The 23,747-nt window shown below is 44.3% G+C and overlaps 2 protein-coding genes across 5 annotated transcripts in view; one reads left to right on the plus strand and one right to left on the minus strand.

Moving 5' to 3' along the window:
* The window catches only part of TMCC2 (transmembrane and coiled-coil domain family 2), an 89,788-nt gene extending 79,764 nt beyond the window's left edge, over positions 1–10,024 (minus strand). The window contains 4 exon segments of the mRNA XM_073320150.1: positions 656–724; positions 726–768; positions 887–1,024; positions 9,763–10,024. Of these exon segments, the coding sequence (XP_073176251.1) occupies positions 656–724; positions 726–768; positions 887–1,024; positions 9,763–9,773 (261 nt within the window). The 5' untranslated portion in view covers positions 9,774–10,024.
* DSTYK (dual serine/threonine and tyrosine protein kinase) overlaps positions 9,532–23,747 on the plus strand; it is a 61,150-nt gene continuing 46,934 nt past the window's right edge. For 3 of the 4 annotated variants that reach the window (XR_012155832.1, XM_073320148.1, XM_073320149.1), the window contains exon 1: positions 9,686–10,051. Coding sequence is in view for 3 of the 4 variants with exons in the window: in XM_073320148.1 (XP_073176249.1) it covers positions 9,772–10,051 (280 nt within the window). In the remaining variant the exon portion in view is untranslated. Of the gene's footprint in view, positions 10,052–23,747 lie in introns of all 4 variants that reach the window. The other variant, XM_073320147.1, reaches the window with a different exon arrangement.

Genomic DNA, 23,747 nt, shown 5'->3' on the forward strand with positions numbered 1-23,747 from the left:
TGGGGTGCAGTGCGCAGTGACTGCATTTTTGCTTGGGGAGGGTGCATGTTTCATGCAATTTATCATCTCCTCCCCCCTCCCCAGTTCTGTTACTCACTGCTCAGGAGAGAAAACGAGTGATGCGAAACCCTGGAGCCTTGCATGGCTGCAGATCCTCGTGCCTTGGGTGCATCTCGTCTCCCCTCCCGCCCCCGCCCCGCCTTGACATCTGCTGCTTCTCTCTCCCCCGCCCCGCCCCAGCCAAGGAGCCGCTTCCCACCGCAAAGCTGCTGCCGCCGCGGCTCCTGCTCGGGAGGAGCCAAGCGGCTCAGCCTACCCCCTCCGCCTCGCCGGCTGGGGCGCCTGACGGACGGCCGCCTCCGCCCAATCAGAGCTGGCGGATCGAGTGGGGCGCCTGGAGGGGGGCGGGGGGCGGAGCCCGTTTCAGGCTCGGTTGGCCGGCGGCGCGCCCCCCCCCCCCCAGCCCGCGTCCCCAGGAGCTGTCAGCGGCGCTGGTGCTGCACCGGGCGGCGGCTTTGCCCTGTGGCCGGCGGGCTGCGGCAGAGGCGGGCGGGGAGCCAGGGCAAGCCCCCCCCCCCGCCAGGCGGTGGCCCCTAGGCAGGAGCCCACCTTGCCCTAGTTCTGCGAGGGGCGGAAGCTAGGCTGGCACAGTCACCTCTTCATTGCCATGGAAACTCCTCCCACCAGCATGCGACTCTTGGCCAGAGCCTCTCCTGTCCTTTATTTATTTCACCTCGGCCTCTTGCAACGCGGGTCAACTCAATTTCCCTTAAAAGAGAGAGAGAGAGAGATTTTTTTGGGGGGTGCCTTTCAAGGTACATGGACCTGCAGGGGTGCACACCCAGAGATTTAACCCTTGCGCAGTCAGAGCTTGCCACGCTCCTACCTTGCTTGCGTCGACAGAGGAAAAATCAAGACGACCTTTAGCGCGAGGGTTGTTTTCAGGAGAGGCCTGAAATTCTTTATTTTTCTTGCGTGGAATTTCTTGTGCCCCTTTGCTGCCATCTTGCCACACACGTAGACCCTGAAAAATACAAAACTCGGCGGTGGTCTCACTTTGAAATGAAATGCCTTTTTTTTTTAACCCAAACCACACAAACTTGCACTTTTTCACATTGTGTTTTAGGAGAGAGCCACACACACACACTCGCTTGCTTTTCTTCAAAGACTGGTTTATTTTCTGTGGAAAGTGAGGCCACTTTTAACACACAACTCTGTGACTAAAGCAAAATTTTCTGGCCAAGATGGGCCGATGTTTAACCTTGAAAGGAAATTGGGGAGTGGGCCGGACGGACCTTGAACTGCACAGTTTTGTATTTTGTTACAAATATTTTACTGTGTTTTACCACCACTGGTTGTCTGAATGTGAATTCATTTAACTAGGGATGTCCTAGGGAGAAAGTGGGATAAGTGAGGAAGGGGTGAACAGAAAGGGAGAGTGATAGAAGAGGACAGAGAAGCACCAACATACATACATTCTGATGAGTTACCAGCTAGTGTAACTATAACCATATTTAATCATAAATTTATTCTGGGTTGAAGCCAATCTCTACCTATTGAAGAACAGCATAAGACCTATATGGAAAAAGTGTGTCCCACATCTGCCAATGGCAGGGTTCTTACATTTTCCTCTGAAACATCTGGCACTGACCACTGTGAGAGACAGGGTAATGTACTAGATGGATCGTTGGTCTGAGCCAGTCTGACAATTCCTATGTTCCTACGACAACCTCTTATTGATCTAATGACTCAGGAGCAAGGTGTAGTGTCTAGAGCAGGGGTGGGCAAACTACGGCCCACAAGCCGTTTTAAGCTGGCCTACAGCTCCTGCTGGGGAGCTGGGTCAGGGGCCAGACCACACGGCTCAGCCCCGCTCTGGCCGGGTCGCTGGGTCAGGGGTCTCGCCATATAGTGTGGCCCTGCTCCGGTGCTCCAGCCAGGGCGCATGATCAGGGGCTGCACCACGTGGCTCTCGGAAGCCGTGGCATGGCCCCACTCCAGCTCCAACATGCTCCAATGGCCCCATCTGGTGCTCCAATGGGAGCTGCAGGGGTGGTGCCTGCAGATGGAGCAGCATGCAGAGCCACCTGGCCACACCTATGTGTGGGAGCCGGAGAAGGGAGTAAGCACCGCTCAGAGCCTGCAACCCTGAGCCTCTCCCCACGCCCCAGCCCTGATCCCCTCCCACTCTCCAGACCCCTCAATCCCAGCCCGGAGCACCCTTCTGCACCCCAAACCTCTCATCCCCAGCCCCACCCCAGAGTCTGCACCCCTAACCAGAGCCCTCACCCCCTCTTGCACCCCACTCCCAATTTTGTGAGCTTTCATGGTCCACCGTTCAATTTCTATTCCCCGATATGGCCGCCAGGCCAAAAAGTTTGCCCACCTCTGGTCTAGAGCCCAGGTTGTGGTTTCAAAGGTCTGTACTTTCTCTACCAATTACTTGCTATGTGACCTTGGATAAGTCACTTAGCCTCTATATAAAAGAGGGATGTCACTCATTGGGGTGAAGTCAACAGGAGTTTGGATGCACAAAGTATGCAGGATAGGGTTACCACCTGGCCGGCATTTGACCAGCCTGGCTGGTTTGTTTTTTTATGGATTTGCCAGTGGCCAGAAAAATTATTTAATTTGCCAGGGTTTTCTTTTAATGTGGGTCTAAAGATTTGCATTAAATACACTGGGATATCAAATGTTGAGTGTCTGCGTCCAGCTAAAGATGCAGCAATGTTCCCATTTCCATAGTTTAAATAAGAAAATTGTTATTCAATCTTATCTGTGTTATCTCTCTAGATACTATAATAAGAGGCTGTTGAAGCGGGGAAGGGTGAATTGCAGAGTTGCCTTGTGGTTGGGGCAGGCTTGCCTCCTTGGGTTAGGGGTGAGTGCCAGGTTTTTTGCATATCATAGTTGATAACCCTAATGCAGGAGGAGGCCTAGTGTTTGTCGAACACTTAAAAGATCTTTGGATGAAAGAAGCTATTCAGTGTTAGTCATGGTCACATTCAGTAATAGTACTGATTCCATGTATCAATGGGTAAATGATGATGTTATAACCAATGGGCCAAACCCTGAAGTCCTTACTCATATTTTGCTCAGCCTTTATTCAGTCACAACTCCTGTACAATGGCTAAAAATTACTTCAGTAGCTAAAAAATAATTAAGAGCCTCAGAACATGGCCCTCTAACAATATCTTATTTGATGCTTACAGGTAATTAGCAAAAAGAAAAGGAGTACTTGTGGCACCTTAGAGACTAACCAATTTATTTGAGCATAAGCTTTCGTGAGCTACAGCTCACTTCATCGGATGTAGCTCACGAAAGCTTATGCTCAAATAAATTGGTTAGTCTCTAAGGTGCCACTAGTACTCCTTTTCTTTTTGCGAATACAGACTAACATGGCTGCTACTCTGAAAAAGGTAATTTGATTTACCCCAATGAAACAAAATGGTTTGGGTAGCTCACAGATGTCCTGTTTTATCAAGAAGGAAAAGCTCAGATGAAAATGGATTGTGATAGGTATGAAAGCTTCTCATCTTGTCTGCAGCATTTTTCTTCTGTTTCTGACTGATGCATGTTATTTTAGCACAGAGCAGATGTGATCCAGTAGGTGGTCTTATTGCTTGGACTATTTCTGCAAAGAGTTATTTTTACTCTGTCCTGATATAGCTCCATAAGCACATTAGTTCATCTGCATGAGGTTTAGCATGCCTGTGTTATTCTTTGTCAAACACAAAACCTTAATGAACAAAGGTGCCCTTTTATTGATGTGGGTATGGAACAGGTTTTTTGGGTATTGAGGCTAATCTCTCGTGAGTGGAATTAAGCTTTGATTGATAAATTCACAAACATCGGAGTTTTCTTTAATTTTAAGGTATAAAATTTAAACAAACTATAATACATTGTTCTCCTACAGACTCTTCATTTGAAGATCTGAAAGGAGTTTACAAACATTAACCAGAAGAGTTTCCCAACACCTGTGGGCTACGTATTGTTATATTCATTTTACAGGTAACTTAACTAAGGCACAGGACGGGGAGGTAATTTTTTGTGCAGTCACTCAGTGATGCCATGGCACCACCAGGACCAGAACCCACAAACCTTTATTCCCTAGCACCTGCTCTAACCACTAAACAGCACAGCATTATCACACTATAGCCCCAATCCTGAGTAGTGCTGAGCACCTGCTGCCTCAATTGTCCATCATTCCACCTCTTACAATCAGGCCTAATGGCTGCATGATCTGGACTAAACAGTGAAGATACAATATATTGGTGAAGTTCCCTGTGCAGAAGACCAGCAAAAGGCATACGTACCACTTAAGTGACACCTGAATCTTCAAAATATGACTTAAATGGCATTCAGTGGTGGACAGGCCTCATGTCATCACTCTGCAGGGGGGGAGAATTTCACCCTTTGTGAACTATTCCAGCCTCCATAAACAATTTACTTCGCCAAACAACGTTGCACTGTTTTCATAAAAATCCTAGCAACTGGGCATATCTTCTTAAAATAAAACATGGCAAAATAAAGGATTGTTTGTGTGAAGGAGAAGTTGCTATTTATTAGATACATTTTCCATTTGAATGGAAACAGTGTCTGTGCGATCTGTGCCAATTAGCTCTGTCTGGCACTCCAGAGATCAAGAGGGATCAGGACATGCCATTTGCAATAGGGGCTCAGTATTTCTTCTCTACGCTCATCCACTGAAAGATGCCAAGCGCCCTTTGTTGTGTGAGATACCGTAGATCAAGTCAAACGTACAGACTGACTTGTATCTGATCATAAAGAGCCTGATGTATAGTACATCTCATTGGTTTGTGGCGGCGCAGTGGGATTCTTGCTTTGTGGAGCCATGGTCAGTTTCTGCAGTCTTGGAAAGGGATCACCACACTCAAACAACTGCTAGGAGTTTGCTGAGGGTATTGTGGCCTCAGCAGCTCAGATGCCAGGAAAGAGCATGGAATATATAGATGTGATTGAAATGCTAGCATCTATATATTATGGTGATGTGCAGAGAGATAGAATCTGGTGGCTTTATTTTTATCAACCACAAGGCAACAAAATGTATTTGATTTCAAAAGAACAGTCAATTACATGCAAGATTTCCCACCATTCTTTTCTCAGGAAAAAAAAAAAGCAAGTTTGTTTATTCGGTCTCTCTCTCTCTCTCATATGACCTTACTACAGCACTAACATAGAACAGCAAATTAATCTGCTCTTTCAACCCTTTTAGCCCTTTTAGCATGCACAGCAAAGACGGCCATGCCCCTTTCTGGGATACAGCCTTCCAAAATTCTGCTCCTGACAGTGCCAACTATTCGGCTCAATATCTTGGGAAAGAAAAGGAACCGGGGGGGGGGGGGGGGGGGAAGTGACTGTGGCAGTTGAAAAGTGCAGCTTAAGCTGATTTTATGACTGAAAGGTTAAGCGTAGGGAGGAGGGCACATTTAAATAGCGTTTTATCAGCAGGAAATGATATATAAAAAGGGAATCACAACCTCACACACAAAAATTGAATGTAATACTATGGATAATTTATGCATAAATCACTTATTTCAGCTCAACAGAGACCATAAGGGCCTAAGGGCATGGAAGGAGATCAAGAAAATGTGGAGAAGGCATAAAGAAGGGGTTTTGTTTTCTTTTTTTCAGATGGGAAATGGGCCATCCTGCTCTCAGTTACATAAGTGTAAATCTGGAGTAACATCTTTGAAATCTATGGAGTTATTCTGGATATACACCAGGTAACTGAGATCAGAATCTGGCCCTAAATACTGAGAACAGCCTTGGTGGACAACGTCACCATGGCAAATACAGTGGTGTTTTTGAAGATGCTGTTATATGCTTTCATTAGGACAATGATGTGTTTTTTCATAGGGCACACGTCAGGGTGCATGGGATAGGCTTGGTACATTTTGTTTTTATTACGGGGAAAAGTTACTTTAACTAGTACAGTGAAAACAGAATTCTGGTCCCAAAAGTAGCATGCAGTTTGTTTTTGCATGTCACTGAAAACAAGGGAAGTCAGAAAGACTGGTGGGGTGGTTGTTTTTGGGGAAGTCTAATTCATTTCCACTTCAGACCCTATTCCCCATCCCATGCAAGGCCCAGACATTGGACTATCATTTGGAGAGGAGAAGGAGAATAACACAAAGTGCTGCCAACTCGTATCAGTGTCAAGTATCAGGGGGTAGCCATGTTAGTCTGTATCCACAAAAACAATGAGGAGGCTGGTGGCACCTTTAAAGACTAACAGATTTATTTGGGCATAAGCTTTCATGAGTAAAAACCACTTCTTCAGATACACGAACTCTTATCAGTGACTCCCCACAGTAACTGCTATCATCAATGCTGCTAACCGTCACAATTTCATTGCGAGTCTCACAGGATGTTGTTTGTGTTTGTGCACAAACAATTACGTGTGAATCTCAACTTCCATTAAAGTACATTTCTGGCCCTTGGGTTGCAGAGAGAAGCTTGAGACTGGGACCCAAGTGCACCCTACAGGTTGAGAAACAAGAAGACAAAAAGAACCCCACAGTTATTTTAATGTCTCATGATTTCTAAGACAATCTAATCTGGGGAGCCTGAGTCATGATTTTTGCGCATTTGGAGTTTGCAACACTGCGTCATGCTCCAAAAGAGTTTTGAGCCACCTCTTTCCAAACTCATCATCATCAATACAGCTGTTCGAATTCTTCATTGTCATTAATATTAGCTGAAAATCTAGCTTTTTGTTTTGCTTTTGAACCATTCATGAACTGATCTCCGCTACAGTGAACAAGTTAGTTAATGGTAAGTAATCACTGAAGATTTTGGATGGACAATTTTTAGCCTTTGAATTGTCTGGCAATGATCCACTGCAGCTATTCATTCTTGGTTATATGTGTAATTAATTGTCTAAGTCACATTGTACTGATTTCCTGTTTGATTGAATGAACTTTTTAAACTGGAGAATGATGAAAAATAAATATACTTCCCAGTAGTCATTTGTGCTAACATCCATGGAACTTCTGGAATTTGCGAACATTTTCATTAGTCCAAATACTTATGGATCCACAAATATAAGAGTAAAGCCAGTTTGTTCATTAATATACTGACAAGTTACTAAGATGGCTCTAACCACATGGCAGAAGGAGCAAAGAGAGCAGGTGCCCCAACGGAGCTGGGTTTACAAGGCATGTAGGATCAGATTCTTGAACTATAATGTTGACAGGGATTGTGAGAAATATTAAAAAGCAGAATGCTAAATTCTAAAGCAGAAAGCGCAAATGGAAAATGAATTACATGCGTATTACCAATATGTCAAGACAGCAATGGAATACTGTAAAAGAAACAAATTGTTCTTTACAAGGTAGGGAAGCTGTGGAAATTGCTTTACACTTGTCCAGGTCTGTGACATAAATAACTGTAGAGGGGTTTGGCAATAAATAACTTTAATTTAAAAAAATATTTTTAAAAAGGGTCATCATCAGGATTAGACCATCTTTGTCATTCTTGCTGTAATTCTTTTTTTAAATTATTATTTTTATCTTTAAATGCTGGGTGAATTTGGCACTTTGAAAGCGAGTAAATGAACGACAGATCTGGCTAGAAGCCAGGCAGAATGACAGAAGCTACTGTGAAACCTTCCTCTTTCAGACCTGTGCTAATATTAACTCTGAGATGAACTGCAAGACCTTGGGTTGTCAAACTCAGGTAATTTGAGTGAGTGAGAATTAAAAACAAAAATGATGAGGTGAGTTCTTAAGTGATTCATTTTATCATCATTACATGAGATCCAATTAATATTTCTTTCTTATCACTGTCCAAAACCAGTGCTGAAAAATGTTTATCAATACTAAAAATATTTGGCGGGTAGGGCAAAATATTTCTAGCAGCTCATAAGGTTTCAGGCTTTTAAATCATGTCATTCTGATTACCACCTTCTAACAAGTGACTCAGTGGGTCTTCAGCAGAACATAGGAATTCCCATACTGCATCACACCCTGTGGCTCACAATCTCTCTGGTCCCCAATCAGCAAAATATTTAACCATGTGATTCAGTCTATCCCTATTCAGCAAACAGTTAAGCACATACTTAGCTTAAGACAATGGGACCTAAGCATGTGCTTAAAATTAAACTGTTTAACGTTAGAGGGAAGGACTGCTGAATCAGGACCTCGCTGCCTCAGGTTCCTCAAGAACAGAATGAGGATAATACTGTTTACCTGCTTCACCAGAACTGTTGTAGGATTTAGGCCCTGATCCTGCTAAAACAAATTATGGGCAGATCTCTACACCTACAATGTCCATGGGGTTCCACGCAATGACAAGGTTCTGCCCACTGAGAATCAGCTGGGACTTTAAATAGTGTTCGTAAAGTAGTTTGATGAAAGGTGCGAGAAGAGGGAAAAATATTATTAAACATCTTCAGTGGCTATATGTTCATAAAACACCATCAACAAAAGCCCTATCACACCACACACAATTTTCCCTTTGGGAAGAGAATGAGAGAAAGAACAAACCACATGTGACAAATATTAAGTCATACCACTTATTGCCCTACTGGAAGGCACTCAGATGGTATGGGGATAAGCACGCTATAAGAACCTATATAGAGCAGAACAGAAAAGCATTTTTTTCTCATCCTTAAATTCAAGGCTCTTTGTGCTCTCCTTGTGCACTAAAAGTTCCTGTCACCATTTTTGTAAGTATGCAGCTCCTCATCTTTGCCCTGGTGTCCTTGCCAAGACTTCCCATCCCCTTTCCCCACCGTTGAGCTGCAGCTTAACATAGGAATTGCTAGACTGGGTCAGACTGGTAGTGTGTCTAATCCAGTATCCCATCTTTGACAGTGTCCAATACCAGCTCCTCCAGAGGAAGAAACCCTGTAGTAGGTTGCAATGGGGTAACCTGCCTCTAGGGAAAGTATCCTTCTACTCTCCTGCCCCAATAAATAGAAGTTATAAAGGTCCCCATAGAAAGGGGATCTGACCTCTCTCCCCACAGAAAGGAGATGTGCCCCCTATAGAGGGGTGTCTCGCCACAGCAAGGGGATCTGCCCTCTCTCCCCCTAGAAAGGGGGTGTGCCCCCTATAGAGAGGTGTCTCGCCACAGCAAGAGGATCTGCCCTCTCTCCCCATAGAAAGAGGATGATGTGCCCCCTATAAAGGGGTGTCTCCCCATAGCAAGGGGATCTGCCCTCTCTCCCCCTAGAAAGGGGGTGTGCCCCCTCTAGAGGGGTGTCTCCCCATAGCAAGGGGATCTGCCCTCTCTTCCCAGAGAAAGAGGATGATGTGCCCCCCACGTAGGGGTCTCCCCCCACGCGAAGAGGCCGGCCCTGCACCAGGAGGCTCACCCCCCCCCCAAAGGGGCGTGGCGACGGCAATGCAGCGCTGGTCAGGAATCCTATTGCAAAGGACTACACATCCCATGGTGCACCGAGGGGCAATCGCCACAGCAAGCACCTCCCCACTAGAGGACTACAATTCCCACAGTGCCCTGCCCCAGACGCGCAGATACCCTAGGCAGAGGACTACCATCCCCATGGTGCACTGCGGCACGGGGGTCCTCCCACCCGCCGCCTCCCCCTTCCCTCCGCGGCGCCCGGATAAAGGTTCCGCTCCGTGCGCACTGCGGTTCGGCGCGGCGCTGCCAGTGAAGACGGCGGCGGGGCCCGGCCGCGGGGCGCTGTTCCCTCGCGGAGAAGGAGGCCGAGGCTACAGCCTGGCAGCGGCGGAGTCTCCGCCGGGGTGGGGCTGGAGTAGCGGAACCGACCTGGAGGACATGGACGGCGGAGGCGCCCCCCCGCCTAGGGGCCACGGCACCGGGGGCGGAGTGATCCGCGAGCTGTGCCGCGGCTTCGGCCACTACAACCGGCACCTGGCGCGGCTGCAGCACAACCTGCGGGAGACCAAGAAGTTCTTCCGCGACATCAAATACTCCCAGGGGCAGCCCTTCCCCGTCGTGGCCGTCCCCCCCGGGCCCGGGGAGCCGCCGCCGCCGGCCGTCCTCCCCACGCCTGGCTCTCGGGACAGCGCCCCCAGCGGCAGCGTGCTGCAGGCCGGTGAGAGGGAGCTCCCCGACTGGGCTAATGGGGGGGGCACCTCTGGGGTGGGGTTCAGAGGGGGGAGGGGCAGCTCGGGGGGGTGGGGCCGCGTAGTGGAGCCTCCGTGGGCGGGGGGAGCCTGTGGCGCAAAGCTGGGTTTAGGGGTGATGTGTAGGGTGGGGAGCGGTGGGGGGACCCCTGGAGTAGAGAGTGTAAGAGGGTTGGGGGGCGGTGTATTGGGGGTGAGGGGCATGGCTGGGGAGTATGGCCGGGGGGGACGGTATATTGGGGGTGAGGGGCATGGCCGGGGAGTATGGCCGGGGGGGGCGGTATATTGGGGGCGGGAGCTGAGCGGGGGGGCGGGAGCTGGGCGGGGGGGGGCATGGCCGGGAGGGGCGGTGTATTGGGGGTGGGGGGCGGGAGCTGGGCGGGGGGGGGCATGGCCGGGAGGGGCGGTGTATTGGGGGTGGGGGGCGGGAGCTGGGCGGGGGGGGGGCATGGCCGGGAGGGGCGGTGTATTGGGGGTGGGGGGCGGGAGCTGGGCGGGGGGGGGCATGGCCGGGAGGGGCGGTGTATTGGGGGTGGGGGGCGGGAGCTGGGCGGGGGGGGGCATGGCCGGGAGGGGCGGTGTATTGGGGGTGGGGGGCGGGAGCTGGGCGGGGGGGGGCATGGCCGGGAGGGGCGGTGTATTGGGGGTGGGGGGCGGGAGCTGGGCGGGGGGGGGCATGGCCGGGAGGGGCGGTGTATTGGGGGTGGGGGGCGGGAGCTGGGCGGGGGGGGCATGGCCGGGAGGGGCGGTGTATTGGGGGTGGGGGGCGGGAGCTGGGCGGGGGGGGGGGCATGGCCGGGAGGGGCGGTGTATTCCAGGGAAGAATAGGGCTGATCTCTGGGCAGAATAAGTGGTTTATGGGGCTGGTGCAACAAAAACGGGGTAGAAAGTGTGGGTGGGGGAGACATAGGGAGAGATGCACAGAAAGGAGGAAAGGGCTGAGCTCCAGTGGCGCATTGGGGAGGAGAGGGGAAACTCGGTGTGACAAAGGGGCATTGATACAAAAGGTGAGATGTGGTGGCAAATTACAGGAGGTGAGGCTCTTGCTAGGAGATTATGGGTACTGATTGGTGGCAGTTTTGCAATTACTGTAAAATTGAATGATTTATGTACATTGCAGTTTGCTTCAGTAAAAGGTCTCAGAAGTAACCATGTTCAGTTCTTTTCATTCCCCCCCCCACCTATGAGCGGTTGTAAACCGCCATGATACAAACCTCTTTATGGTATGTACAGGTTTCAGAGGGGTAGCTGTGTTAGTTTTTATTAGTAAAAACAATGAGGAGTCCTTGTGACACCTTAGAGACTAACAAATTTATTTGGGTATAAGCTTTCTTGGGATTTGTTAGCCTCTAAGGTATCACAAAGATTTCTCATTGTTTTTATGATATGTAGAAGTTCAGCTTCCAGGGAATATCTTTTATGAGAAGGACCTACTGCAATTAACAGCTTTATAAACATTTCCATTCACTCAGAAGTAATTCCTGAAGTGTACATGAAGTTTTTCTTTATTAGCTTTTGGCTCAATAGGCCTTGTGCCCCAACTGTTAAACATCCTGATATAAAAATCTGTTGTTCTTGTGAGACTTAAAATCTGTCACACTCAAAATAAAGTGTTCTATATAGAACACCTGAGACTGAAACGGCTACTCTAAAAATCCAACCTAATTCTTACCACTGATGCTTTTTGTTTACATTCTATTTTTTGTGGTTTTTGTTTTTAGTTTCCGAGGCAATAGGAAACAAACCAATCAGTTTCACTTCTGGTTTTAGCCAGCTTTGATGTGATTTGTGCATTGTCACAATACTGAAAACACTTGGCTTGCAAACATTGGAGGAGAAATGTTTAAATACAAATAAAACTGTCTGCAGTGATATTTTTGACTTCTATAATGTAAACTTTTTCCTTTTGGGTGTTAAACTTGTTTAAAAACCTCTCAGTTTAGGGCATAAACTGTACCTGTCTTCAACCCTTTAAACTGTTAGGTTATTCAAAATTTTACATTTTTTCTGTTTTTCAGTAAAAAGAAAAGGAGTACTTGTGGCACCCTTTAGAGACTAACCAATTTATTTGAGCATAAGCTTTCGTGAGCTACAGCTCATTTCGTCGGATGCATACTGTGGAAAATACAGAAGATGTTCTTATACATACAAACCATGAAAAAATGGGTGTTTACCACTACAAAAGGTTTCTTCTCCCCCCACCCCACTCGCCTGCTGGTAATAGCTTATCTGAAGTGATCACTCTCCTTACAATGTGTATGATAATCAAGGTGGGCCATTTCCAGCACAAATCCAGGGTTTCACAAGAACGTCGGGGGGAACTGCAGTTTGTTCAGTGGCTGTGTAACATCCTGCCATTAGAAAAGGAGTATGAAATAATATGAAAAAATACCTCCTCCCACCCCACTGTCCAGCTGGTAATAGCTTATCTAAAGTGATCACCAGGTGGGCCATTTCCAGCAAACCTGGATTTGTGCATATTCTCTGTGTATATATAAAGTCTGCTACAGTTTCCACGGCATGCATCCGATGAAGTGAGCTGTAGCTCACGAAAGCTCATGCTCAAATAAATTGGTTAGTCTCTAAGGTGCCACAAGTCCTCCTTTTCTTTTTGTGAATACAGACTAACACGGCTGTTACTCTGAAACCTATCATCCTGCCATTGTAGATATAAGAATGTCTTAAGTTATGACAAGACATGAGCATCTGCTGCATGCATGCTAAGGCCATGGTCCTGCAGGTTACCTCAGCATGTGAGTAATCAACTTGGTTGAATGGAACTACTTGCTTGCATAATGTTGTTTCATGTGCTTAAGTGTTTCTTGGATGGGTGTCTAAAGCTGATATAACTGTGTGAGATTCTGGGTCTGCTTTCTTCTCGTTAAAATATTCAAAAGAAAAAGTTATCATCTTAGTGCCCGAACTCGTGTTTTGTAGAACCTAATTGTAACAGAGGGGAGAGACTTTAAGAGCGCCTTAGGAATCAAGGAGCACAGCTCCTATTGATATTTCAGGAAAGCACTCACCTTACAGAGTTTGCATCTTCAATGCTGTAGCATTCTGTACAGTGCATGTGAATCAGGAAGTAAAATATACTAGTGTCTTTATTGTCCAGGGTTGAGATAGACTTCCTGAAATGCTACACTTCTAATTTACTTTCTAAATTCAAAAGGTGATATCCAAAGAGGTCTATTAAAATAATAAAAAATAACAAACCTATCCCTAGCTTGTTTTCAGTCATGGCAGCTAATGTTCTAAAATAACATTATAGAAATACCTGGCCCCAAATAAGCCACTGGGAAACAAGCTATCTAAAAGTTAGCTTGCCTTCACTTTGTTCTGTATCAATATCAAATGCATCTGGTAAGCTGAATCGCAGCCATTCTGGTTTTATTGAAAAAGGAGGTTAAAATAATAGTTGGCTGGTGGTGGGACCTGAGAGCCCTGTCTTTCATGTTGTATTTGAAAGACTTTTAAAACAAATCTTAACACATCTGGTGATTAGGAGGGTGACAGCTAAAAGCTGTTGGTAATGGACAAATGAATGATCACAGATTGAAAGGATGGGTCTCCTCTACCCAGTGTGCATCAAGCACTAAGACAACTACTGTAATTTCTTTGACAGCAATACAAGCAAAATTAACTTCAGAGGATGGAAGCTTGGGGATTATGCTAGTTACTGTTAAAGGGAGAACACCTTTGTAGCATCACTGTTTGTGTGTCTTGGGTTTAATAACAAGACATTGTCATGGATACACATGTATCAAGAAATTTCTACTGTGGTTTTATAACCATGAAAAATGTTTCTAAAGAGAGGCTTCTCATTAGCCTACTTCAGTGTTAAAGCTGCTTCTTGTACAAAACTCTGGCTGTTCCTCTTTGTCTTCCCTAGCTGTCATGTTTCATATTGAGTCTTTACATAATGGAATCTCCCAGGGGTTCTGATCAGGGCTTTATTGATGCTACCAGGTTATACTCTCGTATGTAAAGAAATGGCAAAATAAAACCCACCAGACAATTGAGTAAGGGTTGTTTAGGGTTGCCATAACTCTAATTGAAAACTGGTCCCCTTTTGGCAGTGGTGATGGGGCAAGCTGTTTGCTCCATCTGATAAAAAGAGATCAATTAAGATATCTCCTGTGTAACGTGCACCTTAGGAAACTGAATCCTGTGTCTACTGCACTGAACAGTGATTAACAAATTGCAAAATACAAATGGAATCTAAAAAGAAGAGAAGATGCCTTACGTAACTCAGTGTTAAAATTGGTACCGAAGAGAAACCATGCAATAATCAGGAATTGAAAGCTGTGGTACCAGTAGTGTTTAGAGTATCTGCAAAGATGAAGAGGTGACATCTGTAGGTGCTGCATGGAATGGAATGTGATCTAATTGAATTGTGGGATGGAGGGCTAATCTGAATTGATGTTGTAGTCAAGGTGAGTAAATGGAATGAACATATGTGGCTCTTAAATAAGGAATGCTGTGGTCTTGAACATAGCATGGTTGGCATATGTGGTAGGATAGCAACAATAGTTACCCTGATTTTATTTTGTGTATCAGCGGTAATTTAAACAAAATATATAGCAAAGAAAACACCATACTTTGCAAAAAGATGCATTCATGGGAGAAGTACTTGGCTGCATACTTTGCTTAATTTAAATAAAGTAACCAGGGATGCACTCATAAATAGGTACTAACAATCCCTTTTACTGTTTGAGAAACTGTTTCCCTTACTCTAGACCTAGCATCCTTATGAATTCTTCTGAAACAAGACCTTACCATACCATGAGAGCTGGGGAAAGTTTGAGATGGGACTGGTGTGGAAAGGAAGGGAAATCCGCAGACACTGTTTTGGAGAACAGACTTTGAAACTGCCATGCTGCTCAATGTCCCTATCCTTACCTTGAGGTGATTAGCTCACTCTCCTGGTCTTTTACATCCGGTCCTCCAATAAACACAGTTTTGTTCTCTTCAAGCTCTGCCAGCAGTTTATTTGAAAAGTATATCATTCTGAAACCTAAAACCGTTTAGCCTGGGTTTCTTAATGTTTTGGCCGTCTTACTTTGGACCCTATTGTGAAGTTCAGTTATTTTCCTCTTTTTTTTTTTTTTGGTATATAGGCATCTAGAGATGAACCCAGAGGTTAGTTTGATCCGCTGGAGCAGTGCTTCAGAATTGACAACAGAACATCAAGCGTAGCAGTTTTACACTTGACTTTGTACAATGCTGTATATACAACTATTGATCATTACTCTTTAGACAGTGTTCTTAAACAGCAACCACAGAACGCTTGTCATGGCTTTTTTTATTACCTGTTTTTGCTTCCTGTTCATCTAACAAGGTTACACATCATGCTTAAAATAACCACTTGCTTTATTTGTATTGCAGCAATCCCCAAAGGATTGAGGACCCCATTGTGCTTAGAGCTGGCAAAGATATAAAAACAAGATTCCTAACACTGAGACTAGTTTTAAAAGGCTATTAGACTACTTGCTGGGTGGTACTTGGCACTACTCTGGCTCAATGCTGCTTTGACAGATCCTGTTCAAATAGATGAGAGAAATGCTGCTGTGGCTTACCGGGTTCAAGATAAGGTATAGACAGGGCCCAGCTCCACATACCATGAAGACAGTGGCCATGTTATCAGTATAGTCATGGCTGCTCTTCTAAGAGTCTGCTTTGGCATGTTGATTAGCAAAGTGTATGTGTGTGTGTAAATATGTATGTATGGTCTTTTTTTTTTTAAAGACATCCGCAAAATCATTTTGCGGGGGTAAGGGCGCTTCACAGACACTTTCAATCTATGTACTTGTATTCTAAATTATGTAATAGATCAAAGGGGTGCACTTGATCTATACAGGGCAGAAATGCCCCTTACTGGAACTCTTCAACTCCATAGTGCTGCTGTGTTCAAAATGTGCTATCCTTTGTATAGCGTAGGAGATGGGGTGCCAGAATGTGGAGGTAACGGGGCCATGGCCCCACCACTTTTACTGGCCATAAGGGTGAATGATAGGTATGGGGGTGGGGAGGGAAAGATGGGGGAGCCTTGAGGGAAGGGTGCCATGGGGGTCCATGGTTTGGGCACTGGTGACCTCCCCCCACTTTTAGGAAGCTTTCCACCGCTCATGATAGGAGGAAACTTACACCCATGCACACTGTAACTTCTATAACTCTTTCAAGGTCAGTAGTATAGTTATCAGTTTCCCATAGCTTACTGCCTCCATTAAAATGTAACTTGGGTGACTGACTGCAGTGCTTTCGCCTCTGGTGCCCCCAAACCAAATTTGTGAGTGACCTTAGATTTCATCTTTGCTGTACAGCCAGTTCTTTGGTTAACCGATTGTGAATCCTTCAGACAGGGATCATCCTTACCTCTGCCTAGCAAATGAGCCACTGGCTTTGGTCAGGGTTTCTGAGTGCTGCTGTAAACTTAGTGGTAGTAAATAGTTTTAAATGGGGCACAACTGCTGCTTTGGGCATGGCAAATGAGCAATACTAACCACAAGGAATATCCTTTCTCCAGTAAATCTTGTCATCTAATTTTAGTCTTGAGTTGCCGATTCAAAGGCTCTCATGGTACCATACATTTTTAGGTGGCCCATGAGTGAGAATCTCAGTTGCAATGGCACTTACAGACCCAGGGTCTCTTCTCCTTGGATTCTGGAGCAGGAGGAGAGATTCTGTTGGTGGAGAAAGTGAAGTCACTTCAGGTGGACCTTGTTCACTTAAATCTTATTGATTTCTTCTTCAGCTAGTTTCTCTGATGCTGGAGGTGGGTACCTTAAATGTACTTTGGGATGCTTCAGGAACTTTAAGGAGTGTGGCTTCAAGTGTTTGAATTTTTCCAAGCTGCGGGCCACCAGACAGATACTGACTAGCTATTCTGTAGATTTCAGTAATCGCTGTTTTACCTTTATTGCTGAGGTGTGTTGGCCTCATATGGTTGGCTGTGGAACTGATATTTTCTTAATGATTTCACTTATACTTTTAACTTCTGTCTTGGGTGCCTAGAATATAGAGAAGGTGCTTTTTAAAAATTCTGTATTGCTTGATTGATAAAACCAAAACTGGCAGTATAGGGAATACAGTTGTATTCCGAAATGAGATGAGCCATAGGTAGTGCACAACTTGGCTTTGCGTAGAAATGGATAACTGCAAGAGTGAAGGTGAAATTCTGCCCTATTTATGCACTAACGATCTCTAAGTGAATGTCAAAGAAGCCAGTGCAAGTACAGTGTGTAGCAGAAACTCTAGCTCTTTTTTTCTTTTTTTTTTTTTTTTAGTGGATGGGTGCATGTGTGAGTTGATTTGTAATCTGTGAAGAAATGCCCTCAGCAAACTAGACTTTTTTTGCCAAGTAGTTGTGACTCTGAGTTATAAAATCCATTTTGGTGAGACACTCTTGGTCCTGAATTGGCTATTTTCATCAAAAAGCTAAATAGGACCCACATGTTTGGAAGCTTCCCTATGGGTACTTATTTGAAGTTTGTCCTATAACATCAGCTGATGTGGTGTAAATTCCCCCAGTAAAATCAGCATAATTGCTTTTGCCATAAGTGCACTTCATCATCTGCAGTACTCTGGATTTGGTTCACTCGTTTCCTAGTAAATAGCTTTAAAAATTATCTGACATACCAGTGACTTATTACGGAAATTGGGGTTTCAGATTCCCCCATCATCCTGAACCTTTCTGTGCTGACCAACTGCATCTGTGTCCTCTGAGTGCTGTGTGAACCTTCCCTTTGATTTCTTTGCTCCCAGTATCTTTCAGTCTCTTGATATGGCAAAAATAGTACTGTCTGGTGCAGTTTATATTTCAGCTTGGTGAATGCAATTCTAATTTTTTTTATAATTTTGACCGATACTATTTTGTTTTTTTTGAGCATTTTTATTTTTATCAATTTAAATCTTCAGTTGTTTAAAACACATAATTTTGTGTGTTTTTTCCCCCTATTTTTATTGATGTGAATTTTCACACTTGTGGGAAATTGTGTGTGACAACAGTGATTGACTTTTTAAATCTCAGTGTCTGCAATGTCACATGTCAAAATATATAAAGTAAATTTCCTCAATTTTAAGTTCTCAAACAGCATTTTTCTTACTTTGCCTGTTTGTAAATTTCAGTTATTGATAGAAATATTTTTTTGTGTACAGTGAAATCAATGTTTACCAACCATTACTGATAAAAATGTAATCTTTCCAAACCTTTTTTATATTTATAGAAGGACAGTCCTTAATGAGTTTACTGTTTAGAGGTTTGTTTGAATTGTTTTGCATCTCAGTCCAGTGTAGGCACAGCACAGAAACCACCTTCATAATTAAGCCCCTGGTGATAGACTGGTATCACATGTGCTACGGATGTCTTTTGTTTATGGTGTAAGTTCCAAGTTTGCTCTGAGCATGCATACTCTAGTCAAGAGTTGACACTGTATTATGGTAGGTTTCAGAGTAGCAGCCGTGTTAAACTGTATTTGCAAAAAGAAAAGGAGTACTTGTGGCACCTTAGAGACCAACGAAGATGCATCCGATGAAGTGAGCTGTAGCTCACGAAAGTTTATGCTCAAATAAATTGGTTAGTCTCTAAGGTGTCACAAGTACTCCTGTTCTTTTTGTGTTATGGTAGTTGATTTAATTCACTGGCTCAATCTCTTACACTGACTATAACAAATTAACTTGTTGAATGGATGTTATGTGCTGGAAGAAGGATGAGAATATACAAGCTTGTAGCACCAGGCATGTTCTGATCCACTCAGTAATTCATTTTCTTTAGGCTGCTGTATTCTAACCTTATTGATGTCTTGGTGAGAGGTGTGGGGGTGAGTGTGCAAGAGCATACATATACTTGTGATAGCTTTCCACACTAGTCAAGGAAAGTCTGGAAGAATCCTTACAAACTGTTTGTTTGAACATGTCTTCACAAGGTCCTGCTGTATTGAGTGTTGCAGCTGCAGTGATGACTTTGTGTGCAGTGTTTGAGTTTGATATGTTCATGCTAGGTCTTGGTGGAACAAGCTTGCATTCCAATCTAAGGTGCAGTAGGTCTGTAAGTATGCTAAGACATGATTCCCTTCTTGCTTTGTCTCAGAACTTTCAAACCCAATGTTTTGTTGGCTGAAATTTTCAGTGCAGTTAGTGATGAGGCTAGTCTGATGTGGGTATGAATTCTGGAAAGGTGTAAACCACAAAATTAGCCTTTTTTGGTATTCAAGATGCAGCTTCAAGTTTTTTCAATAGAAGAAATTAATCATTTCTCAATATCTGAGGGTTTTATACTGGTACCCATCACTGAGGGCCATCTGGGTAAAATCAGTACCAATAGCTAAGTCCCTAATGGAGTTTTGAGCACTCTTTCATTTTCAGGGTCAAATCTGTGTTTGGGGAGTCAGGGACACGTCTAAGGTGGAGGATGTTCATATTGTGAGCCTCACTTTTATGGTGGAAAGTTTTTTCTTAATAAAAGTAAGACTTATTGAGCGTTGCTGTTGTACACTTGATGATCTGAATTATGGACCGGTAAACCTCACATCTTTTGTTTTGCTTAGACACTTAATTAACAAAGTGTGCTGCCCCTAATCTGAATGATGTTAGTAAAATTAGATTAATGGATAGCTATTGTAATGTAGGCTAAAATAATAGCCCTCTTTGTCAAATGTTAACAGACTTAGTAGTAGTAACTTAGAAGTTAGTAGTATTGGGAAATATTTCCCAATATCAGAGGACTCATTGTTTCCTCAGGATTTGAGGTGCTGAACACAATAGCTGTTAGTTTAAGCAGGTTCCCTTCATAGCAAACCTGTTACAAAACCACACACTAACTGGCCATCTGGTCTATGGTGGCTTTTTAGAGATTCTACTGAAGACCTTTTAGATGGTGTTGATAACGCAGTTTTCCTGTGGAAAAGATTGTATTAAATGCTGTGTATGCTTACAAAAGCGTCAAGGAACCAGGAGAAAGTGTATTTGTAATTGTTGAAATCAAGGGGAATCTTGTACATATATCTAGGGCGATGATGGTCCAGACTGTGTGCATAGAAAGGGCCGTTTTGAAATGGTCTGAATCCCACATAGTGGATTTTCTTCCTGTGCTTTCAGTGAGACAACGTACTTTCCTGAAAGTGCAGCCTGTGAAACATGTAGTCTAAGGCCATGTTTACGCTTCGTGGAGATGGAAGCTTGATTTTTAGCGGGTCTAGTGAAGACTCGCTAAATAGGGAGCGCTCTGCAGTCAGGTTGACTCACCTTACTCCTCTTGTTCCGGTGGCGTACCGAAGTCGACGGGAGAGTTTCTCCTGTCAACACAGCATGGTATAGACAACACAGTAAGTCGATCTAAGCAATGTCGACTCCAGCTACTTTATTCACGTAGCTGGAGTAGCATAATTTAGGTTGACTTACCCCAGTAGTGTTGACAAGGCCTAAGACTATTATACTCATGTCTGATTCAATTTGATGTATGGAAACTTCCCTAGGTCACCTTAATAAAACTTCTAGTGTGTTCAAAGCCCACTCTCTTTTTAACTAGTCTTACTTCATATGTCCACCAGGTATATGATCAAGGCTCTTCCATTTATGAAACGAACTTGCTGCTCAAGTATTGGCATGTGGTATTCATGGTGGTGTTGCATTGCTGATCTGATTATCAATTGAAGGATGAACAATTAAAAGCTCTGGAACATTAGCATCACATCATTTCTCAATGCTCTCTCAAAGTATTGGGGTGTGCTTACTGGCACATACATGTAAGTGTACTTAGTCTCTTGTAAGTGAAAATGTTATGAAACGCATTGAGTCTTGTGAGAAGTGTGTCTCTGAAACTAAACCTAATCCTTGAGCCTTATCAAGACCCATGTTACCTAGTGTCCTTAATGCTGCATAACTTCTGTTATGTTGAGCTTATGCTCAAATAAATTGATTAGTCTCTAAGGTGCCACAAGTACTCCATTACTTTTGTATGTGATACCTACAGGAATCACTTGACCTGACACTGAAGTGCAGACCCTTGGGGATACAACAGCTGTTTAAACACTACTACTGTATAGTAACTTAGGGCAGGAAGTAGAAGAAATCCATATCCAATGGAAACTCAAAAGGGAATTATTAGGTGAGCAAACAACTACTCAAGTTAGAGTTGGACCAGGATACCTGGGCAATGCTCCTGGCTCTTCCAAAAATTGGGTTCTGTAGTTTCCCAGTGGTCAGGACCTACAAGTTAAGTCCACGATGCTCTGTCTGGCTGCACAGCAACCACTTGGCATAGGGTACCGGTTCATTATCGACAGGGCGTTAGTGACAAAATAGATGGCATTATTTCTGCAGCATTTTGTTTCTTCCTTTGATGTTTACCAATCAGGTACTGACAAACTGTTGCTACTAGACTTATAAGAGCTTACCGGATAAGATGTAGGTGTGATTTATGGTCTGCTTCTGTGAGCTATTGGAAAAACCAAGTTAATTTGACAGTTAAGATTACATCCAGCACAACCTAAAATACAAATCAGGCAATTAAGCATCACTTGTTGTTCATAAATATGGCACCCTATTTTCCCTAAAGAACAGCATTTTGGACCCAATCTGGCTTGTTCTCTCTATGAGCAGCAATTCTGTAACGTTCCTACAGTAAAATGTGGTATTGATGCAAGAGAAGTCCTGAGAAGGGTTTTTATTTTTGTACATGAATATATAATTAAGAGAAACAGCCCTTGCTCTGTGATCTTTTGTGTAGATGAACTGGATATCCCAGCTCTGCGTTTCTCTTAAATGGCCCCTTCAGACTGATTATAGTGGCAGAGGTTTTAACCACAGATACCAGGCAGCTGTTAAACTTCCTGCTTCTGGGTTGTCTTGTATTACAACGCACACCACAAATGACAGAATGGAAGCAAAGGTAATTTTAGGGAAGAATATCTGACCTCCAGGATGCAAACGTCTCTTCTGTACCGATCTTGTGCTGCAAGCTGTTTGTCAGAACAAACTTTTCTTTTTAAAGTGGGTCATTGTAGGGCAGTTGCTTTTACAAGGGGTTCTCAAACTTCGATCCCCTTCTGACGATAAAAATTACTACACGACCCGGGGAGGGGAACCAAAGCCCAAGCCCCACTGACCGGGGGGTTGGGGGGCAGTGGGACAAAGCTCAAGTCCTAAGGCTTCAGCCCCAGGCAGGGGGGCCTGTAACCTGAGTCCCAACATGCAGGCCTGAAACCCTCAAGCTTCAGCCTCGGATGGTGGGGCTCAGGCTTTGGCCCTGGACTCCAGCAAGTCTAAACCAGCCCTGGCGACCCCATCAAAATGGGGTTGTGACCCACTTTGGGGTCCTGACCCACAGTTTGAGAACCGCTGCTTTTACTATAATGTGTAAAATAACAGCGTATGACGCTTGTAAAGTGGTGGTGGATGGTGCCACACAAATGCCTCAAACTTGCAGATTGAAAAGTAGCAGATGCTAAGTGAACAAACCTTTTCTTCCCACTGGGAATATTGGGTCACTTCTGTGGCTGCTTCCCTGTCACTCTCTAAATGTATATTAGATGGTATGCAAATAAGATTCTTTGCTGGGTGCCAGAGCAAAATTTTAATTGCAAGGCTGCCTACTTCTCAGGGCTGGATAAATTACAATTGGATAAGGGGCTGGACAGCATCCGCCTGCTCATATGGAAAACTACTTAGACTCTGACAAGGCTTTTGCAATACTAATGTAAACATTTTCAAAATCTATCCACTGTTGAGTTTAAAATTACACAAAGCTTATCTAGAATAACAAATGCCTCTGAAGATAACCTGATCAGTTCATGTGTAGCATTGGCATTTCACTTGTTCAGGAACATGTCCTCTTGCAGCTTGACAACATCATGCATTTTGCTACTATCAAGTAAACAAATTTATTTTGCTTATCAGTATTTCACTGATGCCATCTGCTGATAAATCTAGATTCAGGTAAGGGAATTGATTAACTGGAAAAATGGTTTGTGGAAGTCTTTTCTGTTTTTGATGTTGGGCCTGTGTTGTAGCAATGAAATCTTACCAAAACAAAGCGCTCTAAACTCAAGACTTAGAATTGAACGCTCGCCTTGAATTTTAGCTGCTCTGTATCTGCAGGAATGTAAATTATGTGAGCCGACCAACAAGGAAAAATAAATAGTTTTGCTGAACCCTTTCCTGAAACTCTCCTCTCCTGATTGTGATGTCTCACTTAATCGACATATCAACAGTGGATTAAGGCCCCCAGATTCTGCACTTCCACATCAAGTTCTGTGTTGTAGTAGGAAATTGCTAGCAAGGCATGAATTAAACTCTACCTTTTTGTGCACATCTTTCACACGCTCACTGTAGGTGTAAGACTCTTGTCCTGAACTTTTATGATGTCCATTTTATTCGTGGACGTGAGGTTGTCCATGCTTATCTTAGAGCTAGAGAACTTTCTTTTCTGTCCCTACAACCCATTACAAACACTGCATTGTAGCAATTCTCCCTTCTGGCCTAGGGTGCCTTCCACCACTTCTTTGTTGGGAACAGTTGCTAGAGAATTATGAGAGGGAACTGAGCATGCTGTCTTTGTATTAAACTGTCACTGGGAGGTCAAGCTAGTTCTAGTGCAGAAAATGACACCCCCCCCCCTTCAATTCAGTCTTGTGACAACTATTTCTAATTACAAATACTTGATGAGAT

Source organism: Lepidochelys kempii, chromosome 21 (genome assembly GCF_965140265.1).
Source record: "Lepidochelys kempii isolate rLepKem1 chromosome 21, rLepKem1.hap2, whole genome shotgun sequence".
In the NCBI taxonomy this organism is placed as follows: domain Eukaryota; kingdom Metazoa; phylum Chordata; order Testudines; family Cheloniidae; genus Lepidochelys; species Lepidochelys kempii.